General features: G+C 42.6%; 3 protein-coding genes and 1 long non-coding RNA gene across 5 annotated transcripts; 3 read left to right on the top strand and 1 right to left on the bottom strand.

The window, feature by feature from the left end:
- The first annotated feature begins 491 nt into the window (after positions 1-491).
- On the top strand, positions 492-7,071 carry srp9 (signal recognition particle 9). The gene is made up of 3 exons (XM_044169343.1): positions 492-694; positions 855-923; positions 6,223-7,071. The coding sequence occupies exons 1-3, from the start codon at positions 623-625 to the stop codon at positions 6,340-6,342; spliced, it is 261 nt and encodes an 86-aa protein (XP_044025278.1). The 5' UTR covers positions 492-622; the 3' UTR covers positions 6,343-7,071.
- A 654-nt stretch (positions 7,072-7,725) lies between these two features.
- On the top strand, positions 7,726-15,476 carry ephx1 (epoxide hydrolase 1, microsomal (xenobiotic)). Of its 2 annotated transcripts, none has more exons than XR_006374933.1 (9): positions 7,726-7,881; positions 9,599-9,800; positions 10,144-10,324; positions 10,396-10,614; positions 11,363-11,492; positions 11,649-11,863; positions 12,492-12,600; positions 12,897-13,102; positions 13,649-13,786. XR_006374933.1 is itself a non-coding variant. In XM_044169341.1 (9 exons), exons 2-9 carry the CDS (start codon positions 9,618-9,620, stop codon positions 13,854-13,856), a joined length of 1,368 nt encoding a protein of 455 aa, XP_044025276.1. In that variant the 5' UTR covers positions 7,727-7,881; positions 9,599-9,617; the 3' UTR covers positions 13,857-15,476. The 2 variants fall into 2 exon arrangements, 1 of the variants encoding a protein (XP_044025276.1); XM_044169341.1 differs by having other exon boundaries at positions 7,727-7,881; positions 12,897-13,019; positions 13,649-15,476.
- Positions 15,477-15,681: 205 nt separating this feature from the next.
- On the top strand, positions 15,682-21,578 carry LOC122863158 (transcription factor 24-like). Its single transcript, XM_044169342.1, has 4 exons — positions 15,682-16,815; positions 18,064-18,216; positions 18,549-18,713; positions 21,070-21,578. Exons 1-4 carry the CDS (start codon positions 16,648-16,650, stop codon positions 21,199-21,201), a joined length of 618 nt encoding a protein of 205 aa, XP_044025277.1. The 5' UTR covers positions 15,682-16,647; the 3' UTR covers positions 21,202-21,578.
- LOC122863160 lies at positions 17,501-19,941 on the bottom strand. Its single transcript, XR_006374934.1, has 2 exons — positions 19,341-19,941; positions 17,501-18,230 (listed from the first exon to the last, which is right to left on the bottom strand). It is a non-coding gene; the product is annotated as an uncharacterized LOC122863160 (long non-coding RNA).
- Positions 21,579-26,636: the final 5,058 nt, after the last annotated feature.

The following is a 26,636-nucleotide window of genomic DNA, read 5'->3' as shown; positions in this document are numbered from 1 at the left end:
AGGCCAGTCTTTTTCAGTCCACTAGAGGACGACGTGCAGAATTTCCTACACTATACAGCCACAGACTGCACGGCATGAAGCGCAGGAAAACTTCCGGTCATGAGGCTAACGGTAATTTCAAAACAAAGGGCCATTGGGCTAGTTTGCTGATTGGTAATTGATTCAACCCAAGGTATACATGTTTAACAGACAACATGACTTTGTTTGTTTTTATTTTAAAACGTGGGTGATTGAGAATGGAAAAGCGATCAGCAGTTGTAGCTAATGAATGAGATGTAATGAATGGCAACTTCATTGCCTCTTAGTCTGTGGAGCATGCATTTGTTATGATACATTTGAACTTGAATGGAGGGGTTTACAAATACAATCAAAGATGAATTAATTAAGTTTTTCTGTTTTGGTTTTTATTATTCAGTACTTACTTAATAGCGCAGACTTTAGTTTATGCTTAACGTGTTTTATTTTGAAACGGTAACCCGGAAGTGGTTTCGGCAACACGTTTACTCCATTCTGATTGGCTGTCTCCACGCTGCTGCTGATGTGGTGCTCCGAAGTTAGCAAACCTGGTTAGCCGATTCAGACAGATTCTTTGGTATAATAGTAACTTTGCTTTGTTAGAATAATGCCTTACTATCAGACTTGGGAAGAGTTCGCCCGTGCAGCAGAAAAACTATATCTGACAGATCCCATGAAGGTGAAAACACTTTTTTATAAGTAACTTAGGTTAACATGCTAGTTGGATAGCTTGTTAGTCGGATAGCTCAGCTCGTTAGCGACGTGAACGTGACAACTGCTGGTCTGCTTCTTTTTTTTTTTTTTTACTTTCTCAAATTCATCAGTTGTTCTGTTTGCAGGTCAGAGTGGTTCTGAAGTACAGACACTGCGACGGCAACCTCTGCATTAAAGTAACCGACAATGCCGTGGTAAGTGACATGAGCAGATAATGTTTTAATTGTATTGTTAGTATCAAATGCGACGGAGTGTTGATTGATGATTTGTTATAATGTTTACATTGGATACCACTAAAACGTTGCTTTTTGTACCTATTTTCTGTGTATTTTTTCACTGGTGGACCACCATGTTGGAAAAAACGCTGCAAAAGTGCCAGGGACGCTGGAAGTCAGTCAGAGTCCGGGGGGGGGACTCAGTCTCTTTAATGACGTCATACAAAAATGCTGTGCGACATTCATGGTTTTTGCATGGCCAGGATCATTTATATCTAATACATACACACATTTAGTTATATACATTTAGTTATATTTAAAATATTCTATTCTAATCCTGTTCTGAATTGATTTTTTTAAATATATTTTTGAGAAAGCAATTATTTAGTAATGAAACAGAAACGATGAGTATTGATAAAGAACCGAACAGATAAGAATCAGAACAACGGCAACAGATACGAGCACAGATAAGAACAGTAGTATCAATAAAATCCTAATAATACCCATCCCTACTCACAAGAAAATGGCAGAGGATAAAGACGAAGATAATTTAGATAATTTATCACTCACTCACAGTTAAGGAGTCCATCTCTGGGGATAAAGAGACAAACTATTTTACCTAAATCCCACCAGCACGTCCACACCCCCACCAGGGGAACAAATACGCTGGACCATGTGCACGCAAACATACCTGGCAGCTACAGTGCATCCGGAAAGTATTCACACCGCTTCACTTTTTCCATATTTTGTTATGTTACAGTCTTATTCCAAAATGGATTAAATTAATTATTTTCCTCAAAACACAAACTACAGACAATACCCCATAATGACAAGGTGAAAGAAGTTTGTTTTAAATCTTTCACATTCACAGAGTTGTCCCATAGCCACTCCTTTGTTATCTTGGCTGTGAGCTAAGGGTCGTTGTCCTGTTGGACCAGAGCTCTCTGGAGCAGGTTTTCACCAAGGATTTCACCAAGGATGTCTCAGTGTTTTCCACTGAAAAACACCCCCATAGCATGAGGCTGCCCCCGCCATGCTTCACTGTAGGGATGGTGTTGGCCAGGTGATGACGGTGCCTGGTCTCCTCCAGACATGACTTGCCATTCAGGCCAAAGAGTTCAATCTTTGTTTCATCAGACTTTAGTTAGAGAATTTAGTTTCTCATGGTCTGAGAATCCTTCGGGTGCCTTCTGGCAAACTCCAGGCGGGCTGTCATGTGCCTTTTACTGAGGAGTGGCCTCCGTCTGGCCACTCCACCGTACAGGCCTGATTGGTGGAGTGCTGCAGAGATGGTTGTTCTTCTGGAAGGTTCTCCCCTCTCCACCGAGAAACGCTGGAGCTCTGTCAGAGTGACCATCGGGTTCTTGGTCACCTCCCTGACTGAGGCCCTTCTCCCCCAATCGCTCAGTTTGGCCGGACAGCCAGGTCTAGGAAGAGTCCTGGTGGTTCCAAACTTCTTCCATCTACAGATGATGGAGGCCGCTGTGCTCATTGGGACCTCCAATGCTGCAGAAATGTTTCTGTACCCTTCCCCAGATCTGTGCCTCAATACAGTCCTGTCCTGGAGGTCTACAGACAATTCATTAGACTTGATGGCTTGGTTTGTGCTCTGACAGGCACTGTTAACTGTGGGACCTTATATAGGCAGGTGTGTGCCTTTCCAAATCATGTCCAATCAGCTGAGTTTACCACAGGTCGACTCCAGTCAAGTTGCCGAAACATCTCAAGTGTGATCAGTGGAAACAGGATGCACCCGAGCTCAGTTTTGAGTGGCAATTTTTTTTATTTTTAATAAATTTGCAAAGATTTCAAACAAACTTCTTTCACGTTGTCATTATGGGGTATTGTTTGTAGAATTTTGAGGAAAATAATGAATTTAATCCATTTTGGAATAAGGCTGTAACATAACAAAATATGGAAAAAGTGAAGCGCTGTGAATACTTTCCGGATGCACTGTACAAAGCCCTCCCCCGCCCCCATTTTGGTCAATCAGACCATATTTCCCTGCTTCTCCGGCCTACTTACGCCCAGCTGATAAAAAGGGTCAAACCATCAGGAAAAACAGTTCAAGTGTGGACAGATGACACTACAGCAGCTCTACTGGACCGTTCTGTCCCAGGAGAGCCACGTCAACCTTGAGGAACATACATCATCATCAGCAAATGTGTTGTTGATGTGGTGATCACAAAGACAATATAATCATTCCCCAACCAGAAAGCCTGGATGAATGGAAAGGTGAGGGCTCAGTTCAGAACCAAAAAAGCTGCTTTTCGGTCGGGAGACAAAGAAGCTTACACCGCTTCAACACAACGCCTCCAGAAGACCGGCCACTGTCGGTATCCACAGCGGCTGTGAGAAGAATCCTGCTGAGAGTGAATATGAGTGAAGCTGCTTATGAAGAGGAACCGTCTGGAGAGGATAGAGATGGAAGTGAACTTGATGAAATGGAAACCATTGAAAATCCAAAGCACGCAGCAAGCAAATAATAGGCACTGCACACCGGCATTATAATATCCAACTGATCCAATATTATCGAAATATGGCCAAGTGCAATATCCAAATCGCAGATGCTGCAATTTTTTCATAAAGGTAAAATGTGTGACAAAACAGCTTTATCATGAAGTGCTGCAGAGCTGCCCTGGCCTACAAATCTTTTTATCCAGATGTAAGAAAACATGTTTGTTTGGTACAGACCCCAACAAATGTCACATCATGATTTTAATAGTTTGGTTGTTTTTTTTTCAGTGAAAATGAAAATTGTGATGCAAAAATTATAATAAATTATATTATTCCCACTAAGCATGAATCATATTGCAATCGTAATATCTGTCAAAATAATCACAATATGATTGTTTTACCATATCGTGCAGCCCTAGATATAACATATCTTGCAAGGCAAAATTGGCCATTGAGGAGTCATGATGAAAGTAGCACATCTTTAAACAAAGGAAAGTTTATTGAACTTGTTCAGGTGCTAGCTAAATATGATCCCACCATCAAAATGCACCTTGATAATATCAGCCACATCAAGGCCCAACAGAAAGACAGATGTCTCTGTTGTCCTATAAGACACAGAGCGACAAAATCAAGGCCCTCGCCACTTATGTCAGAAGAGTCATTCTCAATTAAATGAATGTATCAAAAATATTCTCCATTCTCTGGATGAGACGACTGATGTTTCCCATGTCGAATAGGTGTCTTTTGTTGTTCGCTTTGTTCATAAGATGGAAATCAAGGAGCTTTTTTTACAAGTTTGTGAAGTGACAGGAACTACGGGTAAAGAATGTTGTAGTGGCACTGCTTGAGGAAAATGGAAAACATCAGGGACCAAGGTTATGATGGAGCTGCAAATATGATCTGAAGCTACAGGGGTCTGCAGTCGCGAATTCTGAGCCATAATGAGAAAGCTTTATATGTGCCATGCTCACTGTCTGAACTTGAAATCAAGTCGACATTTTGTCCGGTTTTTCAATTTAGTTGAAAAGCTATACACTTTCATAGCCTCATCTACAAAGCGCCATGCAGCATTTGCAAAAATGCAACAATCTATGTGCCCTGGCCAGAGAATCCATGCGCTGAAAAGGCTGTCGAACACTCGGTGGGCTTGTAGAGAAGATGCCCTGAGAACGCTGAAGAAGGGCCTTTTCTGCCCTGGTGCAGCTGCTTCAGGACATGGCTGAGAGGGATCCACCGGACTCTGCAGCAGGTGATGCCCGGATGCTCTTGCGTAGTATAGATTTAGAATTTATTCTACGCGTGGAAATCGGAAGTACAAGTGCAGCTCCAAATCTTCTACAGAGGACCGTCAAGCCCAGAGCTCGCAGGAGTACTACCGGGGAAAGGTGCTCTTTACTTTTCTTGACATCCTCTCCAAGGAACTAGACCAGGGGACGGATGACACTCCAACGGGGGCGATCCTATCTTCACTGCCTTACCATCTCAAGTCACTGGAAAGCCGTGACAGAGCTGCTCTCTCTGTTAGAGATGTTTGCTGGAAGAAAACGTTGTCACTGAACTCAAGGTGTTCTACTCATTCTACGCTCTTCCAAACAACAATGTGCAAGCTATTGCTAAGTTGCCTTTAAGTCAACGATGTGGACACAGTTTTCCGTACCCTGACCAAGCTTCTTTCCTCTGGCACATTGCCAGCGACATCCACTTTAGTAGAGCGGTCATTCTCTAAACTGAAGCTGAACAAGACCCAGCACAGGAACACGAGGGGAGGCAGGCTCTCAGATCTTCTGCTGCTATCCATTGAGAGGGACATCCCAGTTGACCTAAACATTCTGCTCTGATTCCACCACCCTGACTCAGCTCCTGAAATATACAGCTCATTCTCATTGACATGATCACATGTGCGTCTTTGTGAAATAAATGGTTAAATAGATAATAGTTCCCCATGTGTTTTTCTTAGGGGTGCAGTAGTTCTACACACATAATAAAACATTATAATCTTAACCAAGCTTTGTATCACTGTTTCACCATGCATCACGACTTCCTGCGTGCTGGTGCCCACCGCATACAGCTGCTGTGTGTGTCAGTTGGTATTAGTTTGTCTGGGAAAAATAGTGTGTGAAACTGAGGTAGGTTACCAGTATCCAATTTATAGTAACAAGTAAATCTTAACAAGTGTGAGGCTGGATACTTGAAGATACTCAACTGTAATCATTGGTTTTCTGTTGATTGATTGATTCATCAACTAATTGTATCAGCACTACTCATAATGCACCAGTGCATTCGTGTGTGTCTACAGACAGGCCACCGGCTCTGGGAGGATGGCATGCTGATTGTAAAGACCAAAGTTTTGACCGGATGATCGATGTAAAGTCAGGGGTTACCAATGTCGCTAAGATTCATCCTCATGGGGACATGATTGCATCAGATTTGGGGCAGTCCATCTTGTAGATGTAGAGAGATTTCTGTTGGAAAAGTCAGGGGATCATTAAAGTCAGTAGGCTTCATTCTCTGGACAGCATGAATGTCTGTACTACACTTCATGCCAATCCATCCCATAGCTGATCTATCGGTGTATGCCCGACAGAGCAAATAGTCTTTGCCCAGACAGTCACAACACTGTATTAATCAACAGATATACATGATGAATGGTTTGATTCATGACATGTATAGAAGACTCTTTTCATAGCAGACATTTTGAAAAGTTCAGGTGTCTATTAACATTGCTGACAGCGTTGCTCCATTTAAGTGTCACCCCAATTGGTAAGTTGAATGTAGTAGTAGCTATCATCGCCCTCATGTATTCTTTTGTCCGTCCCCACAGTGTTTACAGTACAAGACAGACCAGGCCCAGGACGTGAAGAAGATCGAGAAGCTCCATGGAAAACTGATGAGACTCATGGTGTCCAAGGAGACGCACAGCGGTGCCATGGAGACGGACTAAAATGCACTAGAGGCCCTGACCTTCTAGAGCACCTGGACTGAGTTCAGTGGACACAGTGGTTGTTGAGAGCACAGTTCCATCCAAGTGCGATGTGGAGTCTGAGAGATGGGTGGTTGTAAAGAGGGAATGTGGTGAGAGGGATCTGGCTGCCTACACTCATTTAATACTGTCAGAGATGTGAGCTGCATACTGTATATATTTTATTCTCAGGATTTTGTTTTTTATGATACTTTCGTAGTCATTAAAAATCCCATTATTCAGCTTTTCCTTGTCAGGCATTTTGATCACATCCCTGATTGTATTAATATAAAGTAAGGCTGCTGGTAAAGGTTAGGACATGTAGAGATGGGAAAATGAGAGGGGGTGGGGGGACTGTGGGACAAAATGTACAAAAAGTACAAATCCTCTGCTGCGGTGTTAGCAGCTTGGACAACTTGATTTCTTTAGAGGAGCTTGCATTTTTTTTTTTTTTTTTCAGTTTTAAAGGAGGGCAAGGAAGACGTTGCATGTTTTTTCTATTTACATCTATGTTGGAATCAATTTCAGCACAGCAACTGGTGTCATTTTGTTTGTCCTCATGGACTTGTGCCACATGAATGAAGCAGGACCTTCTGATTCCCTAACGATGGTGTGGAGAAACCCACGATTTCTACGGAGAAACTCCCACACCTCCAAATGCCATTTTGTCTGAGAATAACTGCGTGATGTTCAATAAATGTTGATTTACCAGTTGATAGTACAGTTTCTCTCCTGTATTCGTCTTGTGCTGGTGTTGTATGCAGTGTGTTGAGAACCATACCTGACGGCATGATTAAGCTCAACAGGACGTGGACTGCTGAGCACTGTTCCAGGAAAGCGAGTTAGTTAGTTTCTTTTTGTTTTACAAAGTGAATCCTTAAAATTCAGCCTCAAAACAAATTGTGGTCAAATATTGCTTTTAAGTCTAACAATTTTTACTGTTCTTACAAATGTTGCTCTCTTGGTGCGTTTTAAAGAATTTGCCCTTGTACTGTAGAATTAACGTTAGTATTTCTTCATTCTCTGTTTTGGGTGAATATTAAAGTTAAACTGCAGTTTGGGTTCTTAGTAGCCCAAACCAGGCAAAACCTGGAGCGTGTCGGCTAGTCCTCCTCCGCAGAATACTACACATCCCATCATGCACTGGTGTTTCCACACATTCAGTTCGGGACACATTTTTATCCGCGCATGTTTTCCCTAAATACACGTAGGATTACAAGCAATACACTTTTGTAATTATTGAGTTATTCGGCTGCTCTTGTCCGTCCAGCGAAACTTCTAATGTAAGTTTGCTTCATTCTGAGGAGAGTGAGCGAGGAGAGTGTGGAGGAAGCGAGGAGAGTGTGGAGGAAGCGAGGAGAGTGTGGAGGAAGCGAGGAGAGTGTGGAGGAGAGTGTGGAGGAAGCGAGGAGAGTGTGGAGGAAGCGAGGAGAGTGTGGAGGAGAGTGTGGAGGAAGCGAACGGGACCCGCAGCAGCTCCGGCGGCGGTGTGCAGGACCGAGTTTCGCAGTGGGAGAACAGGTAAAACCGCTCGAACCAGTTCTGACATTTCTGTTGAATTCTTTTGACTGACCTGAAATAGTGATGCTCAGCATGTTTCCTTGATGTGACCAAGTTAAAGTAAAGTTGGAAGATGTGGTGTTTCGTTTACTCAAGTCCACATAGCCTGACACGTTCAGTTCACACAAGGGGACATTCGGACTCGACATCAGTCTTTTCACTGATGAGTTTGTTAACGTGTCTAGCCAAACAGAGGGGACGGAGTAATCAGACTGGAGCACACAGGAGTGTTTAGCATAGCACAAATCCCTTTATTCCTGGAACTGTTGAGTGTGTGTGTGTGTGTGTGTGTGTGTGTGTGTGTGTGTGTGTGTGGCTGTTGACGCTGTCGGGTCCAGAGAACAGGCCTGTTGTGTTGGGCTGACAGTGGTCTGTTTCAGGCTAGCTAACATTAGCATGCAGCCCAGTGTTGGCCCCTGACGGACGGCTGCGGGTCTCACAAACACACAGCTCTGCTGAATGAGGAAAGCTTTGTCATGCAGGTCTCAGGACTCTGTGCCCGAGGGGCCCGCTCAGCCCGGTTCTTTACCTAATCCTGTCAGCTGGCCGGACACAACAACAGGGACGCCTTTGTTTGACTGGTCCCACATTTTTCTCTGAACTCATGACTAATGAAATCATTGGGCCCCAGACTCAAATGAGCCACTGGCACAGAAAGTCACTGCAATAAGTCATTATTGATTACAGTCAAACTGTTTCTCTCAAATGTCTTTGTAGTTTCCACGAACGTCCTAGCTAAGTCTTTGTAGTTTAGTGAGTGGGCTACAGTTCCACTCTTATGCAGTATTATTTTCCATCTAATCATTCAGTCACATATCATTTTAACAACTGTTGTAACGTTCGTCTATCTCTGCTTTCAATCTTTGTATTTACTCTTACATTTCACTTGAATCCAATGACATAAGCTTTAGTTGTTGTGGCATCAAGTTATGTTTAATATTTTATCTAGTTATACTTTCAGTCATAATTTAATGATTCTTTTGTCTATGTCAGATATAATAAGCAGACTACCATTTTTAGTAAAGGCGAAAGAATACATGTTTGCTCATTCTTTAAAGGTGCAATCATCACATTAGGTAACAACACATTTAAAGGTCCAGTGTGGAGGATTTAGTGGCATCTAGTGGCGAAATTGCAGTTTGCAGCCATTTGAATCCTGCTCGCCTCACCCTCCCCTTCCAAGCATGTAGGAGAAACTGCGGTGGCCGCGAAACTCGTGAAAAACGTAAACGGCTCTATCTATAGCCAGTGACTGGTTTGTCCGTTCTGGGCTACTGTAGAAACATGGCGGTGCAACATGGCGGCCTCCGTGGAAGTGGACCCGCTGCCTCTGTAGATATAAACGGCTTATTCTAAGTTAATGAAAACACAACAATTCTTATTTTCAGGTGATTATACACTAATTATACTTGTAAATATTACATTTATAATTTATAAAAATATTAAATTCCATTTCTGCCAGTAGCTCCTCCTAAATGTTACACACTGGATAGATTACTGTGATAACAAATATGGCTAGCTGTTGACAAAAAAATCTAAACGTTTGACTGTAATATTGTGTAGTTTTCGCTTGTCTCGCTAGTTTTAATGATGTTTTGGCCATGTAACATATCTGTAAATCTTTTCCTTGTTCCCTCTGTTCTATTCTTCCTTGTTGCCTCACTGTTTCCCTGCCCAGAAGGCGCAGACACTGAGCCATGTTCACTGAGGTGCTGGTTGCTCTGGTGATCGGAGGACTGATCTTCTTCCTGGTTCAGAGGAGCAGGAACCAGGTTCTGAAGACAGAGGATGGCTGGTGGGGGGCCGGAGCACCCCCTGATGGTGGGGAGGACATCACCATCCGCCCCTTTAAAGTCACCACCAGTGATGAAGAGCTGGAGGTTCGATTCCCTCTTAGTTTGCCACTTAAGATAGTCACTCATGAGGTAGATGGTAAATGGACTTGTATAGTGCCTTTCTAGTCTTCAGTCCACTCAAACTACATATCACATTCAGAATCAGATCAGAATGACATTGATGGGCTCTTTGTTCCAAGCTACAGCAACAGGCAGCATGCGGGCTGGCGACGCACTAAACTCAGAGTGCAGTGACATGACATGTGGGCTGGGGAAGCTCTACCACTACGCCATCAGTGGGCACAGTCTACCACTAAGCCACTAAGCAGGCTGAAAACATTGAAAACATTGAGAGAGCTCCCACATACCTTCTCTCCTTTTCTGTCAGGACCTATACAGGAGGATAGACCAGACTCGCCCTGTTCCTTCACTAGAGGACAGCCAGTTTAACTATGGCTTCAACTCCCAGTACCTGCAGAAGGTGGTCTCTTACTGGAGAAATGAGTTTGACTGGAGGAGACAAGTTGACAAACTCAACCAGTACCCCCACTTCAAAACCAAAATCGAAGGTGAGGCTGCACTGCTGACACATTCACAGATGTCGTCGTACCTCTTATCTATTATCTGAACTTCCATCCAGGCATTGATATCCATTACCTGCATGTGAAGCCCAAGAAGGTGCCAGAGGGAACTACTGCTGTTCCTCTGATAATGGTTCACGGCTGGCCCGGCTCCTTCTATGAGTTCTATGGGTTGATCCCTCGGCTAACAGAACCATCAGACCCAGGTGACCTTGTGTTCGAGGTGGTGTTTCCCTCCATACCAGGCTACGGGTTTTCTGAAGCACCACATAAGAAAGGTGAGTCTGCAAAGGGGATGGGAAGATATTATTGCTCAATGTGGGAATTTTGACAACTTTAACAAGACTATTCTTAAGAACCTCTTTCTCTTGCAGTGGTATTGTTAATACTATAGCTTACAGCAGGACATTCCCCGTAAAGAAAAGAAAAACTGATTTCGTGCTTTTTGTCATTTGAACCATAAAAATACAGCTGAATGAAATAGAATTTCTCTCAGGACCAGGGTATAATAACAATAGTAATTATACGCAGATCACAGGCATGTGCAATGCTATGGAAACCAGCACTGATGAAAAGAGTAATGGTTGTACACTGACTCCAAACCAGTTAATCCCAGCTTTTGACTTGAACCCGACTGGGATTGAAACATTTACAAAAGGAAACACATCTTGAGTTCATGGATGCATTACAAAAATTTAATGCATTTAAAGATCTGAGTTTGTTCAAATAAAGTGCAAAAAGAGAGTCAAAAGATACAACAAGATGTCGTATAAGTAGGAATTTTTAGTAGTATTAGTTTGTTTTAGCTAGTCATATCTAGTAAACTGGCAACTGAGCGTATATACACGATGTACAAACTAGCAATAAAAAAAAGTGAATATTGTTTGACAAGCATGTTAATGTACAGTGAATTTCCTGCAGAATCCACTCCATATTGATGTGGAAATATTTAACTTGTTCCCTTTTTCTGTAGAAACTGCACGGTTTCATTCCGCAATTTCTGTGTGTGTGTGTGTGTGAGAACAGGTTTTGATTCAGTTTGTGCGGCACGCATCTTCCACAAACTGATGAAGCGCCTGGGCTTCCAGCAGTTCTACGCTCACGGAGGAGACTGGGGCTGGCTGGTCACCACGAACATGGCTCAGCTGGAGCCCAAGTAAGACACAAAAGAACTTCAACACCTGATGATGTTTCACATCATTTAGAAATATATATCTTTATGTATTTCTGTACACTTCTTTTGTAAATGTTTAAATAAGGTATCACTACATTGGCCTGGGTTTTTCCTTTGTTTTTGTTTTTTTCATGCCAGGACAGTCAAAGGCTTGCATGTGAACTTTGCCCCGCCCTCCAAGCCGGGGTTGCCCATGGCTTTATCCATCATGCTCGGCCGTCGCTTCCCTAAGCTGTTTGGCTTCACTACCATGGATATTCAGCGTCTCTTCCCCTGCATGGAGAAACTGGTGGTGGAGTCCATCAAAGAGTCTGGCTACATGCACATCCAGGCCACCAAGCCTGACACCGTGGGTAAGGACCCAGGCCTGCGACTTGCAACACGAGATCATTTTCTCCTGGGTTCATTTTTAACACATTTAACTGCTCAAAAGAAACAGGACGCTGGCACCACGCGTGATCTGCGTGTAAGCAGTGCTCGCAAATTGCTTTTGTGAAACGGGTCCAGGAGCAGACGGTCAGCATCACCATAGTGGAGCCAAGTAGGCATGAGCAGCAGGTGAAAAGTGAGCATTTGCAGAATGATATTGGTCTCCATGATCGCTAACACTGCCAGCAGTGAGGAGAACAAGAGCTTCTAAAATATTTCTGTGAGGGTCAAATGATCAAGCACGAGTTTGAAGGTTAAGGAAACCAGCTGGGGAGAAAGGCGGGGAAGAGATTTAGGGGTGGTGGTAAATCAGAGGAGCAGTTTAATTAGACTGCCTAAACGGAAAGTAACATGACAATAGCTGCCCCGGAGCAGTACACTTAACGCTCAACTACTCGAACTACTCGAGCTCTTCAGTGGCCAAACCTCATGAGAGGATGCACTGGACATCCTAGATGTGTATGTGTCGCTGTGAACATACGTATATACATATATCTGTGTGTCTCTCTCTTTTAGTCATCAAATCATTTCTGACTCTGAATTTCCCCTCAGGTCGAGGACTGAATGATTCTCCAGTGGGTCTGGCTGCTTACATTCTGGAGAAATTCTCCACGTGGACGAGCCTCGACTTCAGGAACCTGGAGGACGGAGGACTCACCAGGTAAATAAAGCAGAACAGAACAGAAGGGAGTCAGTGCTGATATTCGCCATCACCACATCCTTTTCACTGTCCTCTAGTATGAAGATATTGTATCAAACCATCATCAGTAGTAGTAGCATATGTGGCCCCCAGGTTCCATTGTAAAGCCACATTTGTCCACAGTAGTAATCCAGAACAGATGCAGAATCTATTGATGACTGATGGCTTCCTACAGTGGCTACCACTCAGTAGCCTCATAGCAAAACCACGATAGTCATTAATGTCATGTGATATCTTGTGTGTGTGCTGCCTTGCAGGAAGTTCTCTCTGGATGATCTGCTGACTAATGTGATGATCTATTGGACGTCTGGCTGCATCGTCTCCTCCATGAGGTTCTACAAAGAAAACTTTGGCAAAGGCCTCAACCAGCCTCACTCTGAGTGAGTGACAAGCGCAGAGTTTAATGTGACCAGCTGGTTACACTGTGGGAAATACAAAACAAAAATAGTGATCCAATGTTATGGTGCGTAAAGAACAGAAGAAACTAGCTATGTGAACTCATTTATCTATTTAAGCCACAGTTTTCATTGGTGAAGTCACATAAACCTTTCAGAGCAGTTCTGAGCTGAACAGGACTGTGAACAGTCATCAAGTTGTAACTGTTTACAGGGTATTTTCATCGTCGGTTGATTTTGTCACACTTTTAGTCAGATATAGCAAACTTGAAACATTTGAAATCACAGCCTTTAAATCATAAGTGGCTATAAAGTGTCTATAAAGCACATTGATGACATTGAAAGTTGTTTATTTTCACCAAGTTATTGGGTTTCCGGAGCATCACATCCTCCTTTACTGAAACTCAACACCATATCTAGCAGTGTATATACCTGATTCAGACCCTGAATTAGAAACTCTAAATACTGAACATCATTGGGTTTTCCAGTGGAGACATCACACTGAGGCGCACTTCAGTACTAGCTTTGTGCGTTCACGGCACTTAAATAACGTCTCTAGGGTTAAAATCATGCCCCTGTCAAATCGAATGCTAACACATCGTCGTCTCTTACAGGATGCCAGTGTATGTTCCCACTGGGTTTGCCTGCTTCCCCAACGAGCTGATGCACACTCCCAAACTATGGGTCAAACAGAAATACCGTAAACTCATGACCTTCACGCCCATGGTCCGTGGGGGCCATTTTGCTGCCATGGAGGAGCCCCAGCTGATGGCCGAGGACATCCAGAACTTCACTAAGACAGTGGAGAAGAAGAAGAAATAGTAGGGGGGGAATGTCCTAAAAGTACAGTATGAAAATATTGATAAGCAGATGGATGAATAGAAAAAACTGGAACACAGTGGTGAGCAGTAGAAGTCGACGTGTACACATTGTGATTCCAGATAGTGAAGTAAGCCCTGTTTCTCTGAGGTGAAATTGATAATGTAGTATAGCTCTATCAGTGAAATTCCTGATCATACGTCTTCATGATTGAGCCGGTCTTATGCAGTGTCAGTAACAGAAACCTGAACAGTCAAAGAAGCAAAACAGAAGGAGCAAGTCTTGAGTCTGCTTTAGGAATAGACGGATGGTGAGAAGAGCTGGAGCGGGGATGTACAGTAATCAAAAAAGATGATACCGGCTTGTTATAAAAACATGAAGCCCCGCTCATTTTGGAGTTACTGTTTAGACTTTCTGTCTAGACCTTTCACGTTTAAACTCTTAAACAATACACATTTTTTACACAAAGGACATACTGTATGTTCACAGCCTTTAACACTAATTCAAGTACTATTCAAGTTATATAGAAAAGCACAACAGAAAATTGGCAAAAAGAAAAACACTTTCTGCACGTGTTGTAAAAACCTGCGTCACAGTGTGTTAGTCAGGTGAAGAGCTGAAAAGGGTTAGGAGGTGTGTGCTGTGGGCTGGAACACCAGCCACATCACTGGTCCCTGACAGTCACAGCCACCGTGGGTCAGTGCAGCTTAAAGTCAGGAACCAGACACCAGCGTCCATTCATTCTTTCTCCTGTTGTTCTTCATAGAGGTTCTGCCTTCCTCACAACTTCCCTCAGCCTTGTAGTCTTGAACAGTTTACTAAGCAGCTGCAGATGGGAGGTCAGAGGGCACTTGTTGTGTTGACAGCCTGGACAAGGTGCCAGGCATTCCTCTAACTGATAACACCAAACCTCTTTACTTAAGCCGCAGCCATGCTGCCGTGTTATTGATTTGACTGTATTTTCCTTTCAGACGTATTCCAAACTCATTTTAGTAGTTTAAAACCTTTGATGAAGTCAGATTTCTTTAATGTATTACACACTTCATTACACAGTTAACAGTTTACATCTAACAGCACACTGCTCCTGCAACCACCGCTCCCTTTGATTTATTCGCTAGTGATCGTAACATGCATCAGCTTTACATTTCGTCTCATTGATTGACTTGATTTGCTACAAAGACGAGAAGCACTTAAACCGTTAAAGCTGTAAGTGGAACGTCCTCCAAAGGTTTTTGATATTCAGTACGTACCAGTTCAGCTTTAGGGGCATGATGCCTAACATGAGAGGAACAATCCTGAAGAAAGAGTTAAATCACAATCAGTGCTCTTCGTGTTGATCTTGAAGTTGAATACAATCTGTAATGCTGTTTGACAAGTTTTGTCTGAAGATGACTTACTTAAATGATTCAATTTGGTTTTATTAAGAAGAGTGAAAAGACGTTTTCACAATATGGGCATCCAGAATGTATATCTGGTAATGCCTTGGAAATGTGGTCACTACAGGTGTTTCGACAACTTCTGAAAGACCCTTTTTTTTTTTTTGCAGTGTATGCTACCATTCCAAGATGACCGGAATGACACAATGCTCTGTTTTTGACCAAATAAAATTGACACTGAGTAGTACACGATCTGACCTGTTAGTCTGTTATTTAAAACAGTTTCTGGAGCATCCACATAGCTCCACTGGCAAAGGCACACCTCGTGTGTGTGTGTGTGTGTGTGTGTGTGTGTGTGTGTGTGTTTCATTCACAGTTGTTTTTTTGGAGCCTGAAAACCGGGACCATAGGTAAAGACTTAGTTAACCTGCCTCATAGCAAGCTAGTGTCAGGGCATCAGTTGCCATAGTAACAGACACAGACTTTAGTTAAACTTGATTTCTGGAGGGGCGAGTGATCTCGTTGGCACTGAAAATCAAGGACTTCCCTAAATTTCGATTTTACAGACGTGGATCTGATTTCCTTTTTTCTTTTCATAATGAGGTTGTTAAGATGCCGGGATGGCCTGAATGTTTTCAACAAACCAAAATGCATTTCCGCCTCTCTTTGGTAATGTTGAATGTCGCACTGGCCCGAGCTTCCAATCCCACCCCTGTCCAGTTGTTAGCAGAGCTTTTAGTTTCCCAAGCCCCCCAGTGCCCTGGCTCGGGACACCCTCCCAGTGCTGCACTCCCCCAGGCCTGACTGCCTGCCTGCCTGCTCTTCTTGGCAGCCAACAGCCAGGGGAGGATCAGGACGACCAGGCGGCTGAGATAAGGACCACATGAAGTTCCCCACATTACCTCACCCGATAAGGAAGCAAGCGGAGAGAGAGGGTCAGACTGGGAGGAATCCTCTGGATGGACGGTGATGCGCAGAGAGGCAGCCGGTGATTGTGGGGTTTTCACCAGTTGTTTAGGGGTGTGGGTGGAACTGGGCTCCCACCGAGGCCTGGTGAACTCTGGAAAGGAGCTTGGAGATGCTTGAACGGAGTGGTCCTCTGTAGCTACAGAAAGAAATCTCTGAGTTGAATGTTTATGCCTGTCTTGAGAGTTGAGTGATTTCAGCTGTTCTTGAGCCAGTTTTGTTTTTATCTACATGAAACTTTGGAAGATGCATTCGATTAGATGGAAAGATGACCTCAGGCTGTGTGTTCTGTAGCGTACTTACCAAAGTACTTAGTGGATGATACTTTCACAACAGTCTCCAACACCGGAAAGCAAACTTCCATCCAGCCAATGAAAATAGACTGAACAAAAAGTGAATTTAGTTCTCAAGTCTTCAGGAGAGTCTGCTACACCAATCACACGGGCGCATCCATGGCGGTGAATCCTCTGGAAGGTCTCATGTCGGTCGCAGGGAGTCACCGGCTGGTCTCCAGCTCCACAGCTGAGCCGCAGAGGCAGCAGCCCTGTGCAGCCGGCAGCCCAGCATCCCTGCACGGACACAGGCAGAGCATACGCAGCAGCCGCGAGCCAAGAAAGTGGGTGAGTCCAGTTTTCCCAACTGAAACTCAAGCATCACCCTGGTTTCAAAGACAGATTTGGCGATGCAGTAATAATACAAATCCTGAGCAACCAGTGGGATATTCCACAACCTTCATCACAATATGAACATACTGGGATATAACAGGACAAACAGCATAGAAACCACTGGCTTAAAGTTAGTTTTGTTCACAAAACTCGTCAAATGTAATCTCACACAGGAAAACAATGGGACATCATGCTTCAGTATCTGAGAACAACGCAAAGTATCAGTGAGGGCATGCAATCATTTCCCACAAACTGATACATGGATTGTTAGACTGTAATGAAGCTGTGTCTTCTATGGTCACGATTTAATAAGTTTAAAATGTGTGGTAATCAGACAAGGCAAGCTCCCTGCCATTAACGTGTTAGTGTGATGGGGAAAGTTGAAGATGAGTGAGAGTATAAGACAAATCGCCCTTTTTCATTAAGGATTTGATGGAAACATTAAGAGAACCCAACTTAAGTTCAGTTAACTTGGAAAAAAAAAAAGGAAGACCAGTGGATTTTTGCCTGTTTTCACATGTTTAGAAGAAGTCCGAGGAGTGCTGACTGGGTTCAAACGCACTCCTCTCTCTCTCCTTTTAGCCGTACACTAAAGAAACACCAATGCCTTTTTAAAATCGCATCAGAAATGAGAAGGGTCTGTCAGTCAGTCAGTTTATTCTCTAGTAATCTCACAGAGCATGCATTATTTCTGAGCACTAAAGCATATAATAGCTAGAAGCACAATTATCTATTTCCTTATCATTTTTGACATAATTTCAAAAATCTTCTCAGTGCCATAAAAGTAGTACTGGTAAATGACTGATTCTGTCCTGAGGGCAGAACAGACTCAAATCAAAGTACCAATAATGAAACAGTAACTGATGATCTTGAGTAGAAAATGACAGATTTTCACATTGCACCTTTCTTTACTGTATGCAAATAATACACACTGCAAAAGGAAGTTGCATTTTAGAATGATGAATGAACCAATTAACAGAATATGATGAATTTTACACATAAAGTAAGTTTCAGGATATTTTTTATATAGGTACAGTGTAAAATCAATCGTTCATTTAATGATGCTCCCAAATGTTCTGTATCACTGGATTCCAATGTCTCTACAGACTCAAAGTGCAGCGAGCCTGCAAGAAACTGTGTAAAGGTTCTTGAATAACGGTTTGCTATTGAAATGTCAGGCTCTTAACATGTCCTCTGCTGCAGGTGCAGTCTGTGTGTGGGTCCAGGTCACACTCTGGTTCTGGTTGTGGGTCTGCGGTCCAGTCCAGGACACTGAGGGGTCAGCACTCCCCAGAAAACGCAGCACGGGAGAGGAGCCGTGTACGCAACCTGCGACAGGCCTTCCACAGCCTGCAGGTACACCAGACACACTGACATTTCATTAACACTGAACGCAAGCTGTTGCTCTCCTTAACTCTGAAGCATTCCCTGCACATCTGTGTTTTACCACCTGCTCCCGTTTGTGTGTTTGATGAATTTATTTTGAACATCTTGAGTGTTTTTGCATGCATTCAAAAAATGTGCCTACTGAGTTATTGTTTAATTTATGAATGAATGTATTGAACTGTTTGTTGTAGTACAGAGGTCTGTATGGCTCCTTTTGAATGTAATATTAATGAATGCAGTTCAGTGTAGAGACTTGAAAGAGAGCTGATCCCAGCCTTGTCCACCCCCTCCTCTGCCCTCAGGCTGCTCTGCCCTCAGTCCCCCCAGACACCAAGCTGTCCAAACTGGATGTTCTGGTTCTGGCTACTAACTACATAGCTTATCTAACAGAGACCCTGGACCAGGGAGGGACGCTGGCTGAACACACCCTGCCCTCCAGGCCGGGTGGATACCTGCATCCTGTTAAGGTGAGGATAGGAGCCGGCAACTTACTGCTTTATCATGATGAGTGCATTATACTGACCGTGAGAAAGTCTAGGCCTAGGGCCCCGTCTCACTTTGCGGGACCCCGTCACAAAGATTGGTTAAACTTTGACAGTCACACATCATGTGTCTGTAACCACAACCAAAACCTGCCATCTGTCAGGTGGCAGAAACAAAGACATACTGAGGTTGTGTATTTGTTCTAAAGAGGAACACAATGTCAAAAAGTATATTAATATAATAATATTTTGATATGACTACTGAGAAAGGTAGCTAGCTAATTTGAGCTATTTATAAGTACATAAAACCACCAGTATGATAACTTGCTATTTTTAGCTACTTAGCTAGAGCTAGCTAACTTCTGTGGATGAAAAGGTAATAAATATGGTCAATTAAACAGTGTTGGTTAATGACACGACTTATTATATTAACCATGATTTATTATTAATAAATTAATAATTCATTATAAGTACCTAAATCCATGTCTTTTTTTAATTAACAACCTGCACACCGTGCTGGTACAGAAAAAGTCACTGAACGCATACCAGCACATTTGTAATAATGTTAATAGTAATAAACATTATTATTACTATTCTTAAATGTTTCCCTACCTTGTAGGCCTCCACATTCTCCGTGTCGTTATTATGTCTTTGTTTCCCACACTGCACCGCGGTGTCCGCGGGTTTCCCCTGTGTGAGGCCGACAGTGGAGAAGCAGGCGGCGGCAGCAGCGCGTGAGCTAAGCTGTGCGCTGCTGCGGAGCTGGGCAGCAACAACACGTATTTTAGCCACCTAAAGACGTCAGTGTCAGTTTAAGTGCACGCTGTATTTAGAATATTTTCCCCTTGCCGTCAGACAGCGCTTTCCAAAGCCACCAGACCACACTGACAAAAACAGTCATTTTACGTCGCAGAAAACGGGAGTTGCTGGTCCGCCGCTGTCTCGATCGGTTAGTTAGTTGCTGCGGGTCGAGGCAGCGATAGACCAGCAACCCTCTTGTTCTGCGACGTAAAATGACTGTTTTTGTCAAAGGAGTCTGGTGCTGTCTTGGAGAGAGGCTATAAAACTGATGCCGTCCGTGCACGGCTCGGCTCGCATGCTGGGACTCCCGTCTGCTCCTCCAAAGCGGGGGCCGAGATCTGGGTTTTTATAGCTTCAGTACTTTTGAATGTATAATTACCGGAGATCGTAGTTTTAAACAGGTGGAATTGAAAAGGTACTCACCTTACTTATAATCTTGACCAATAATGTAATGTAGCTCTATAGAATAAGAACATCATTTAAATAGTTGTATAATTAGTTCACTGTAGGCTAACTTTCAATCAGAAAAGGTCATCTAATCATTTGATATGGGATTCATTTAGTTTGCTCCATCCAAACCACTTTAAGAGATTGAAGCTTAAAGGTCAGCTCTGCTTTCATTTTCTCTAACGAAACTATCAGCCTATCTTAAAATAACCAAAAGAAGTACTACTCACACAAGAGGCTTAAGAACTGAGTCTGATTTAGCGAACCTGCGTCAGGTCACTGAGCGGCACACAGGCCAATATTTTTTTAGTCATAGTTTAATTTTCCTTGACTTTTGTGTTGGTGCAGTTTGTTGTAGATGTGTGTCCTCTTAACGAGATAGAAGCTAACACATCTCAGGACCAGAGAGATGGTCAGGAGAGGCCGTCATAATAATGGTAGTTTAAGAACAATTTGAAATACTTTGTAAACCTCTGTATTGTTAATGCATTAATCCTAAATCATTTTTAGTTTCCTTATAGATAGATTTTTGTATTTGCATCTCAGTTACAAAGAACACTGTGCTCCACTGGCTTGTCTTTGTTTAATGTTCAGTTTAATATTTGTTACTGTTTAGGAGAATATTAACTGTAAATACAAATAGTCAACGAAAAAGAAGTTGGCAGTGCCTTTTTTTCCAGCCCTGAGTAATGTCTGCAGGTATTCTTTCAGGCTGCGTACATACCCAGCCGCCCTCACCAATAAGGCTGGGCAGCCTGTATGTAGGCTGAAGGCGCTCGCTGCTCTGAGCTCACAGTAATACCTGAAGGAGGCTCAGATGAACATATCCACATGTTTATCAGCTCACATCTTCTCTCATCTGGATTATGGCAGCTGGACAGTCAGAGGACACTGTTCAGAGAAAATCAACCTGAAACAATAAAAGCGAGGGGACATGTCCCCCCCGGGGAAATTACGCCCTTGTGAAACCGTAAAGTAGCATGTTGTTACATTTATCCACATGACTTTGGGCTAGTTTGTGGGTTCACCACGTATCTTGGTGCTAATCATATTAGCGTGAAGAACTAGCCCAGTGTGCTGTCTGTCTCCACAGAAGTGGCCCATGCGTTCCCTGCTCTACTGTGGCAGCGTGGGAGAGCTGCTCTCCGGAGTCCCAGCCAATCAGATGCCTCCACGGGACGGGACACACCCACTGGCCCCCACCTTGGAAGCAGACAAAGAGTGATAGAAGAACATGGGACATAACTTTCACCCCGTTTCATATCTCGTATAACGTTAACCAGCCACGTAGCTACTATTGACAGCAAAGGACACATCGAAGCAAAGTGAATAAGATTGATCTGGAGACAGTGATCAGTAACAAAAAGAAGCTACTGTCAAAGCAAATAATTAATTACATAGTTGCTAAAGTTTAACTTTAGCAAAGCAGAAGCTAAACTCAAAGCTTTTTAATAATTTGTATGGAGATAAAAAAAAAACATTCTTGCAATTTTTGGTTTATCTAATAATGAAGGACAGGGCTTAAATTAACCTGCAGCTACAAGGACAGTGGCCATTTTTAGCTCTGTCCGTTGGGGAAAGTCAATAAATGTTGAAAGCCAAGTTGCCTAGTGCTCATTTCATTTGATTCTTTAATTCAAAAACTACATGTCCTGATTAAACAGAAAGCAGCTTTTTTGTTTCCTGTGACTAGTTAGTTGTGTGTATCTGCCACCTGAGTGTCAAACTGAGAGAAGACACACACAGGTACAGATGCACACACTAATACACACAGCACAGAGGTGCACATCCACCCTTACTGGAAGTGTTCCATCACTATCTGAGCTTCAGACAGCAGGTTGTCAGGAACAGATTTAATACGAGGAAATGAAAAAGCTGCTTCACTTGACTAATAACGCCACAAATCACTACATGGAGGAACAGAGTGTGACCTGTTATGTTGATTTAAACGTTGTTCGGAGTTTTAGTTAGTTTTTCAGATGTTACTTTCACTGTATGGAAGTGTTCAGTCACCTGTGTGCTCTTTGGTAGGGTCTAATCATTTTTATTTAGATGTTTGTGGTATTGCATGAAGTTAGTGTGTATGTGTTTGTGTGTGTATGTGTACTTGTACTTGCTACATAGCGAGGACTGCACCATGTTTTTTACTTACAGAGTGAGGACATTTTGGCCGGTCCTCACAACTTCAAAGGGCTGCTTGAAGGTTAAGACTTGGTCTTAAGGGTTTGGGTGGAATTAGGTTAAGGTTAGGCATTTAGTTGTGATGGTTAAGGTTAGGGGTGTGTGTGTGTGTGTGTGTGTGTGTGTGTGAGAGAGGGAGTGAAAGGATGGACAGACAGATGAGCAGTGAGGGAGGGACTGTTGTGGGAACACAGCTGCTGTCTGATCACTTAATATCTCTGCAGTAATAACCACTTAGTTCTCATTACGACTCTGCCGCAGAATGTAAGCCTTTACTCTGAGTGAAACAGCATCTGCAGAAAGAGCTTGTGTGTGTTGGGCATTATTTAACAAACACATCTTAGAGGCAGTACGTCCTGTTGCAGCTCTAAACAGAGTTCTGCAGTGTTCCTATAGGGCCACAGTGTGCACAATTTAGCTTCAGGTGTCCAGATTATTCACAAAACTGTAGCGTCTTGGTCTTCGTGATGATAACTGAGTGAGCGTTAACACCGACTAAATAGCTGGGTAATGTTGCAGCTTATTTAAACGACGTGGGAGTGAGGCCTTCTGTAACTAATGCTCTGAGATAAAATGTCATAATCATTTTAACCAGCATTAGAATCGCCACAGAGCCCACATGTTGTCTAGCACTGTTTCAGTTCAAATACTGATAAATAATTAAAAACCTAATGTCCAAATTGATACCTACGTATTTAAACTATATTCTGGTCATGAAACCATAAATTGATTATTTTCTCGTCTAGTTTTATGGGACTGTTTACTGTGTACTTTGGCTAAAAGCCTGGATTCAAGAGTTCAGATCCTTTTACATTTGCTTGCATAATCACCCAGCGTACATGAAACCCACCAAACGCCAAAGACATCTTGATATTTCATGTATTTCTGTAAGTAGGTAAAAGGTTAAGTAAAAGTAAAAACAAGTAAATCCAACTAAAATAGTTAAAAATAATAAATAAACAATAGTACACTGACTGGAAAAAAAGAGACTCCGTTTCTAGTGTCCTGCTTCTTTCACAGTATTTCTTGTTTCTGTGTCTCCGCTATCTCAAGTATCATATTTTGTTGCTGTATGATTACACTGTGATTGCAGAAATGAGAGCTCAGCACTGAAATCTAATCCAATAAGTCATGTAGATATGTTTGTGGGTGGATGGGAGAAGCCTACAACAGATGAGAGCCCAGACTAACTGAAATCATCTCCCCCTTGAACAAGATGGGCTCAGCTCCACAAGCAACAGCCCCGCGTTCAAGGCTAGCTCTATAAATCTGTCCAGAGGGGGGGCGGCTGCCCCCGATTTCCCGTGTGTAGTGATGACTAATTTGGAGCTGCTGGAGTCTGACTACTAAGGCAGAGGTTACAGAAGGACAGGAGAAGCCAGACCGCTTGGTAAAGCAACTGCAAGACCGACGTAATGCCAAAGGAGAACCAGAACCAGACTCGCAGCTGGCTGTGAGTCTGCAAACGGCCGTGCAGAAAAGGATTCGTATTTAGAAAACTTTCAAATGGTTCATGGGAGTCTTGCTGGGAAATAATGAAATGAAAAAACATTGCAAAAGAGATTCATTTTACAACAGGAATGTTTTAAAGGTTACTATGCTATGGTTTTGACGTTACACAGACAAATGATCAATGTCACCGCCCTGTCAGAGTAAAATAAGCTACTGTGGCACAACTGGTGGTTAGGATTTCCTTCTTTCTTCTTTATTCTGTTTCATATCAGAATTTAGCACTTTTCCAGCTCAATTTATCACTTAAACCTTAAATTATTTCTTGTATGAGAAGTGTTGTAGTTTCCCCCTCAAGGGTTTAAAGTCCAAATGACGCCTCCGCTCCTTTCAGTTCTTAAACTTCAACTAACACTTCAAACCCTTTCAGGTGCGCCCTAAAAACACAAAACCCTAAAAAACACAAATAAACTAACTTCCACAATGTCCACTGTTCATACACAATGTACTCCAGCTGCTTCCAGTGCCTCCACTTTACACATTGAAATGGAACTAGTTTCATTCAGGACCTCCACTTAAACTAACACTTCCAGCTCAGTTTAGCACTCATTTCCACTTCTTTCAGCGCTTTTACTTCGACTGATGTTAACTTCACTCAGCGCTTCACTTAAAGTGACACTTTTCTAGTTTTATTTCTTCTTCTTTTCATTTTTTGTTTTTAGTCTTCCCCATCAGGGTTTCTTAAACCTAGAATGAACTAAATGCAGCCTCATCTTGGAACCTACTCTGACTTTAAACATGGAGGAGCTCCTGAACCACTGCGAAGCCACCAAAGAAAACCAGCCCAGCCAACATAACCAGGAACAACTTCAGTCTTATCCAAACTGGCCCATACTTCATTATTTACTCCAGTTCTGGTTAAGTAGAAGAGTCCATTTTATGAGTGCTTCACTGCTCAGTGTGCCTACAGTAATACATACATTATATCAGAACACAGAACAGTCACAGGTGCACCCAAGGGAGCATTCATTTCTATCTACAGGCCATGTGGCTGTCTTCAAAGCGTTTGTGGGTGTTTTTCTGCCCATGCTTCCATGTAAAGACAACTATTTATGCCACTGGAACGGGTTCAAGAAAGCGTGTATCCAAAGCGTCTGCCCCCTCATCCCTCATGTTGGGAGATAATCAACATATTTTCACTATCTCCGGCTCATTATGGCCAGTACACGCTGATTACAGGCTGGATTTATGGAGCTCTGCGGCCACACTCCCCCTGCTTTGGCCAGGCCTTAGCTGGAACTCGGTAGACGTCGATGACAGCGAGGAGGGGGAGAATGACTGGAGAGAAGGATGAAGAGGAAGAGAGGAAGGTGGAGGAGAAGAGTAGAGAAAAGAGAACTGGACTGTGGAGAAAATAAATATAGAAAGAATGAAGACAGGAGGGGGGGATAAAGGGAAAAGGGGCAGCGAGGGAGAAACGTGAGGAAAAGGACGATGGTGACAAATTATTAATGTGTTTATTTCAACCGACTGTGCTGCCGAACAAAGCTAATGTTATAAATATATCATATATGATCGTCTGAGATAAGATTATGCTTAAGGCCAGACACGGACACAAAAACATCATTTTTTCATGCACTGGTCAGTTTGGAGATTTTGCTTCCATAACATGTCTTCTTTCAGACTAGAGGCAAGAAAACGTCCAAAATCCACATTTACGGTGTTTATTTTACGACACTTTGCCTTTCTGCGTCTGTAGATTTCTCCTAAATGCAAGTGTGTGTGTGTGTGTGTGTGTGTGTGTGTGACAGTGCTACCGTGGTTCTGTTCAGTTCAGTTATCAGTTTTGATGTGTTTTTAGATGTTCTATATTGTTGTTGTGAAGGATTTGATTAGATATTGTGGCTGAAAATTATGGTTTCCAATAAAAATGTATGGAATTTTACAACACATTTTTTCTCATGCTCTGAGCCTCTTCAGTAGCACTTACACACACCAAACTTTCCAGTTTGATTCCAATCTACGTTCTGAAGGTTTTTACAGAGGAGCTTGTTCATATAGCGTTCATAGCCTGATTTATATAACATTTCTGATTGATTGATTTTGAAAATTGGTTTTGTTGACAGTATTTTCTGATTTATGGAGTGATAAAAGAGATATCCAAAATTCCCTCAGCATATGTCAACAAAATGAAACAAGAATTTTGAACCTGGCTTTATCCAATGTTCTGATTTCTGTTCTGGAAATGTTTGCAAATTACAGCATATTTAATTAGATAATGCATCGTTTGCATATTTAAACATAACATTTCATAAAACTTGTAATACAAAAAATAATTGTCTTGATGTAAGTAATCGACTGGGGAGGTTCCATGGTGATTTCTATTAGCTAACACTTTTCCCTTTTCACCTGCAGTGTCACTCTTGTAAGTCTGGCTAAACAATCTAATCATGAACCAGGACGTCTTTTATTCACTTTTGGGGTTTTTCAGTTTACCTTGATGGCAAAAGGCCAGTGCTGCTGTTTCACACAAGAAAAGCTCAGTGTGGCATTTCAGTAATAGCAGGAGCAAACATGTCAGCGCCACGAATACGTAAACTCCCTCTGCTGAGGAAGACTGTATGATGCGGTTGAGAACTCTGGAAAAAGCTAGTTGATGGAGCTTGAGTTAGGATTTTTTTTCCCAAATGTCTATGCAAAATTAAAAGAAATGAGCTAAAGAAAGCTGTTAATCTGCTATTTCCTGGGGTAGACAGGTTGTACTTCACAAACACAATACAGTAAGTCTCTATGAAGCTCTGCAGAACACATTACAAGCTGATTATAATAATAACCCATAATGCCTTATGAGACTTACTAAAATCCTCTGTAATGCAAGGATTTCTAATTACAATGACCATGCTCTATTTGTTTTGCATGTCAGGCTATTGTGTGTCGTGCACATGGCAACGCTCTCTGTAACCATTGGATGGAGAATATGGCTGCTTTGATGCTTTTGTGATAGTTTCAAATTGAAGAGAAAAGTCCACA

The sequence above is a fragment of the Siniperca chuatsi genome, linkage group LG16, assembly GCF_020085105.1.
Source record: "Siniperca chuatsi isolate FFG_IHB_CAS linkage group LG16, ASM2008510v1, whole genome shotgun sequence".
Taxonomy (NCBI): domain Eukaryota; kingdom Metazoa; phylum Chordata; class Actinopteri; order Centrarchiformes; family Sinipercidae; genus Siniperca; species Siniperca chuatsi.
Note: the sequence above shows the minus strand (reverse complement) of the source record. Positions and strands in the feature narration are given on the sequence as shown.

What these genes read in the sequence shown, in the direction of transcription:
- srp9 (XM_044169343.1), top strand. Translation starts at nt 623, where the DNA reads ATGCCTTACTATCAGACTTGGGAAGAGTTCGCCCGTGCAGCAGAAAAA. An exon ending in ATCTGACAGATCCCATGAAG is followed by an intron (nt 695 to 854) that starts GTGAAAACACTT and finishes TTCTGTTTGCAG; the next exon opens with GTCAGAGTGGTTCTGAAGTA. An exon ending in AAGTAACCGACAATGCCGTG is followed by an intron (nt 924 to 6,222) that starts GTAAGTGACATG and finishes CCGTCCCCACAG; the next exon opens with TGTTTACAGTACAAGACAGA.
- ephx1 (XM_044169341.1), top strand. Translation starts at nt 9,618, where the DNA reads ATGTTCACTGAGGTGCTGGTTGCTCTGGTGATCGGAGGACTGATCTTC. An exon ending in CTTCAAAACCAAAATCGAAG is followed by an intron (nt 10,325 to 10,395) that starts GTGAGGCTGCAC and finishes ACTTCCATCCAG; the next exon opens with GCATTGATATCCATTACCTG. An exon ending in CACCAAGCCTGACACCGTGG is followed by an intron (nt 11,864 to 12,491) that starts GTAAGGACCCAG and finishes ATTTCCCCTCAG; the next exon opens with GTCGAGGACTGAATGATTCT.
- LOC122863158 (XM_044169342.1), top strand. Translation starts at nt 16,648, where the DNA reads ATGGCGGTGAATCCTCTGGAAGGTCTCATGTCGGTCGCAGGGAGTCAC. An exon ending in GCCGCGAGCCAAGAAAGTGG is followed by an intron (nt 16,816 to 18,063) that starts GTGAGTCCAGTT and finishes CCTCTGCTGCAG; the next exon opens with GTGCAGTCTGTGTGTGGGTC. An exon ending in GATACCTGCATCCTGTTAAG is followed by an intron (nt 18,714 to 21,069) that starts GTGAGGATAGGA and finishes CTGTCTCCACAG; the next exon opens with AAGTGGCCCATGCGTTCCCT.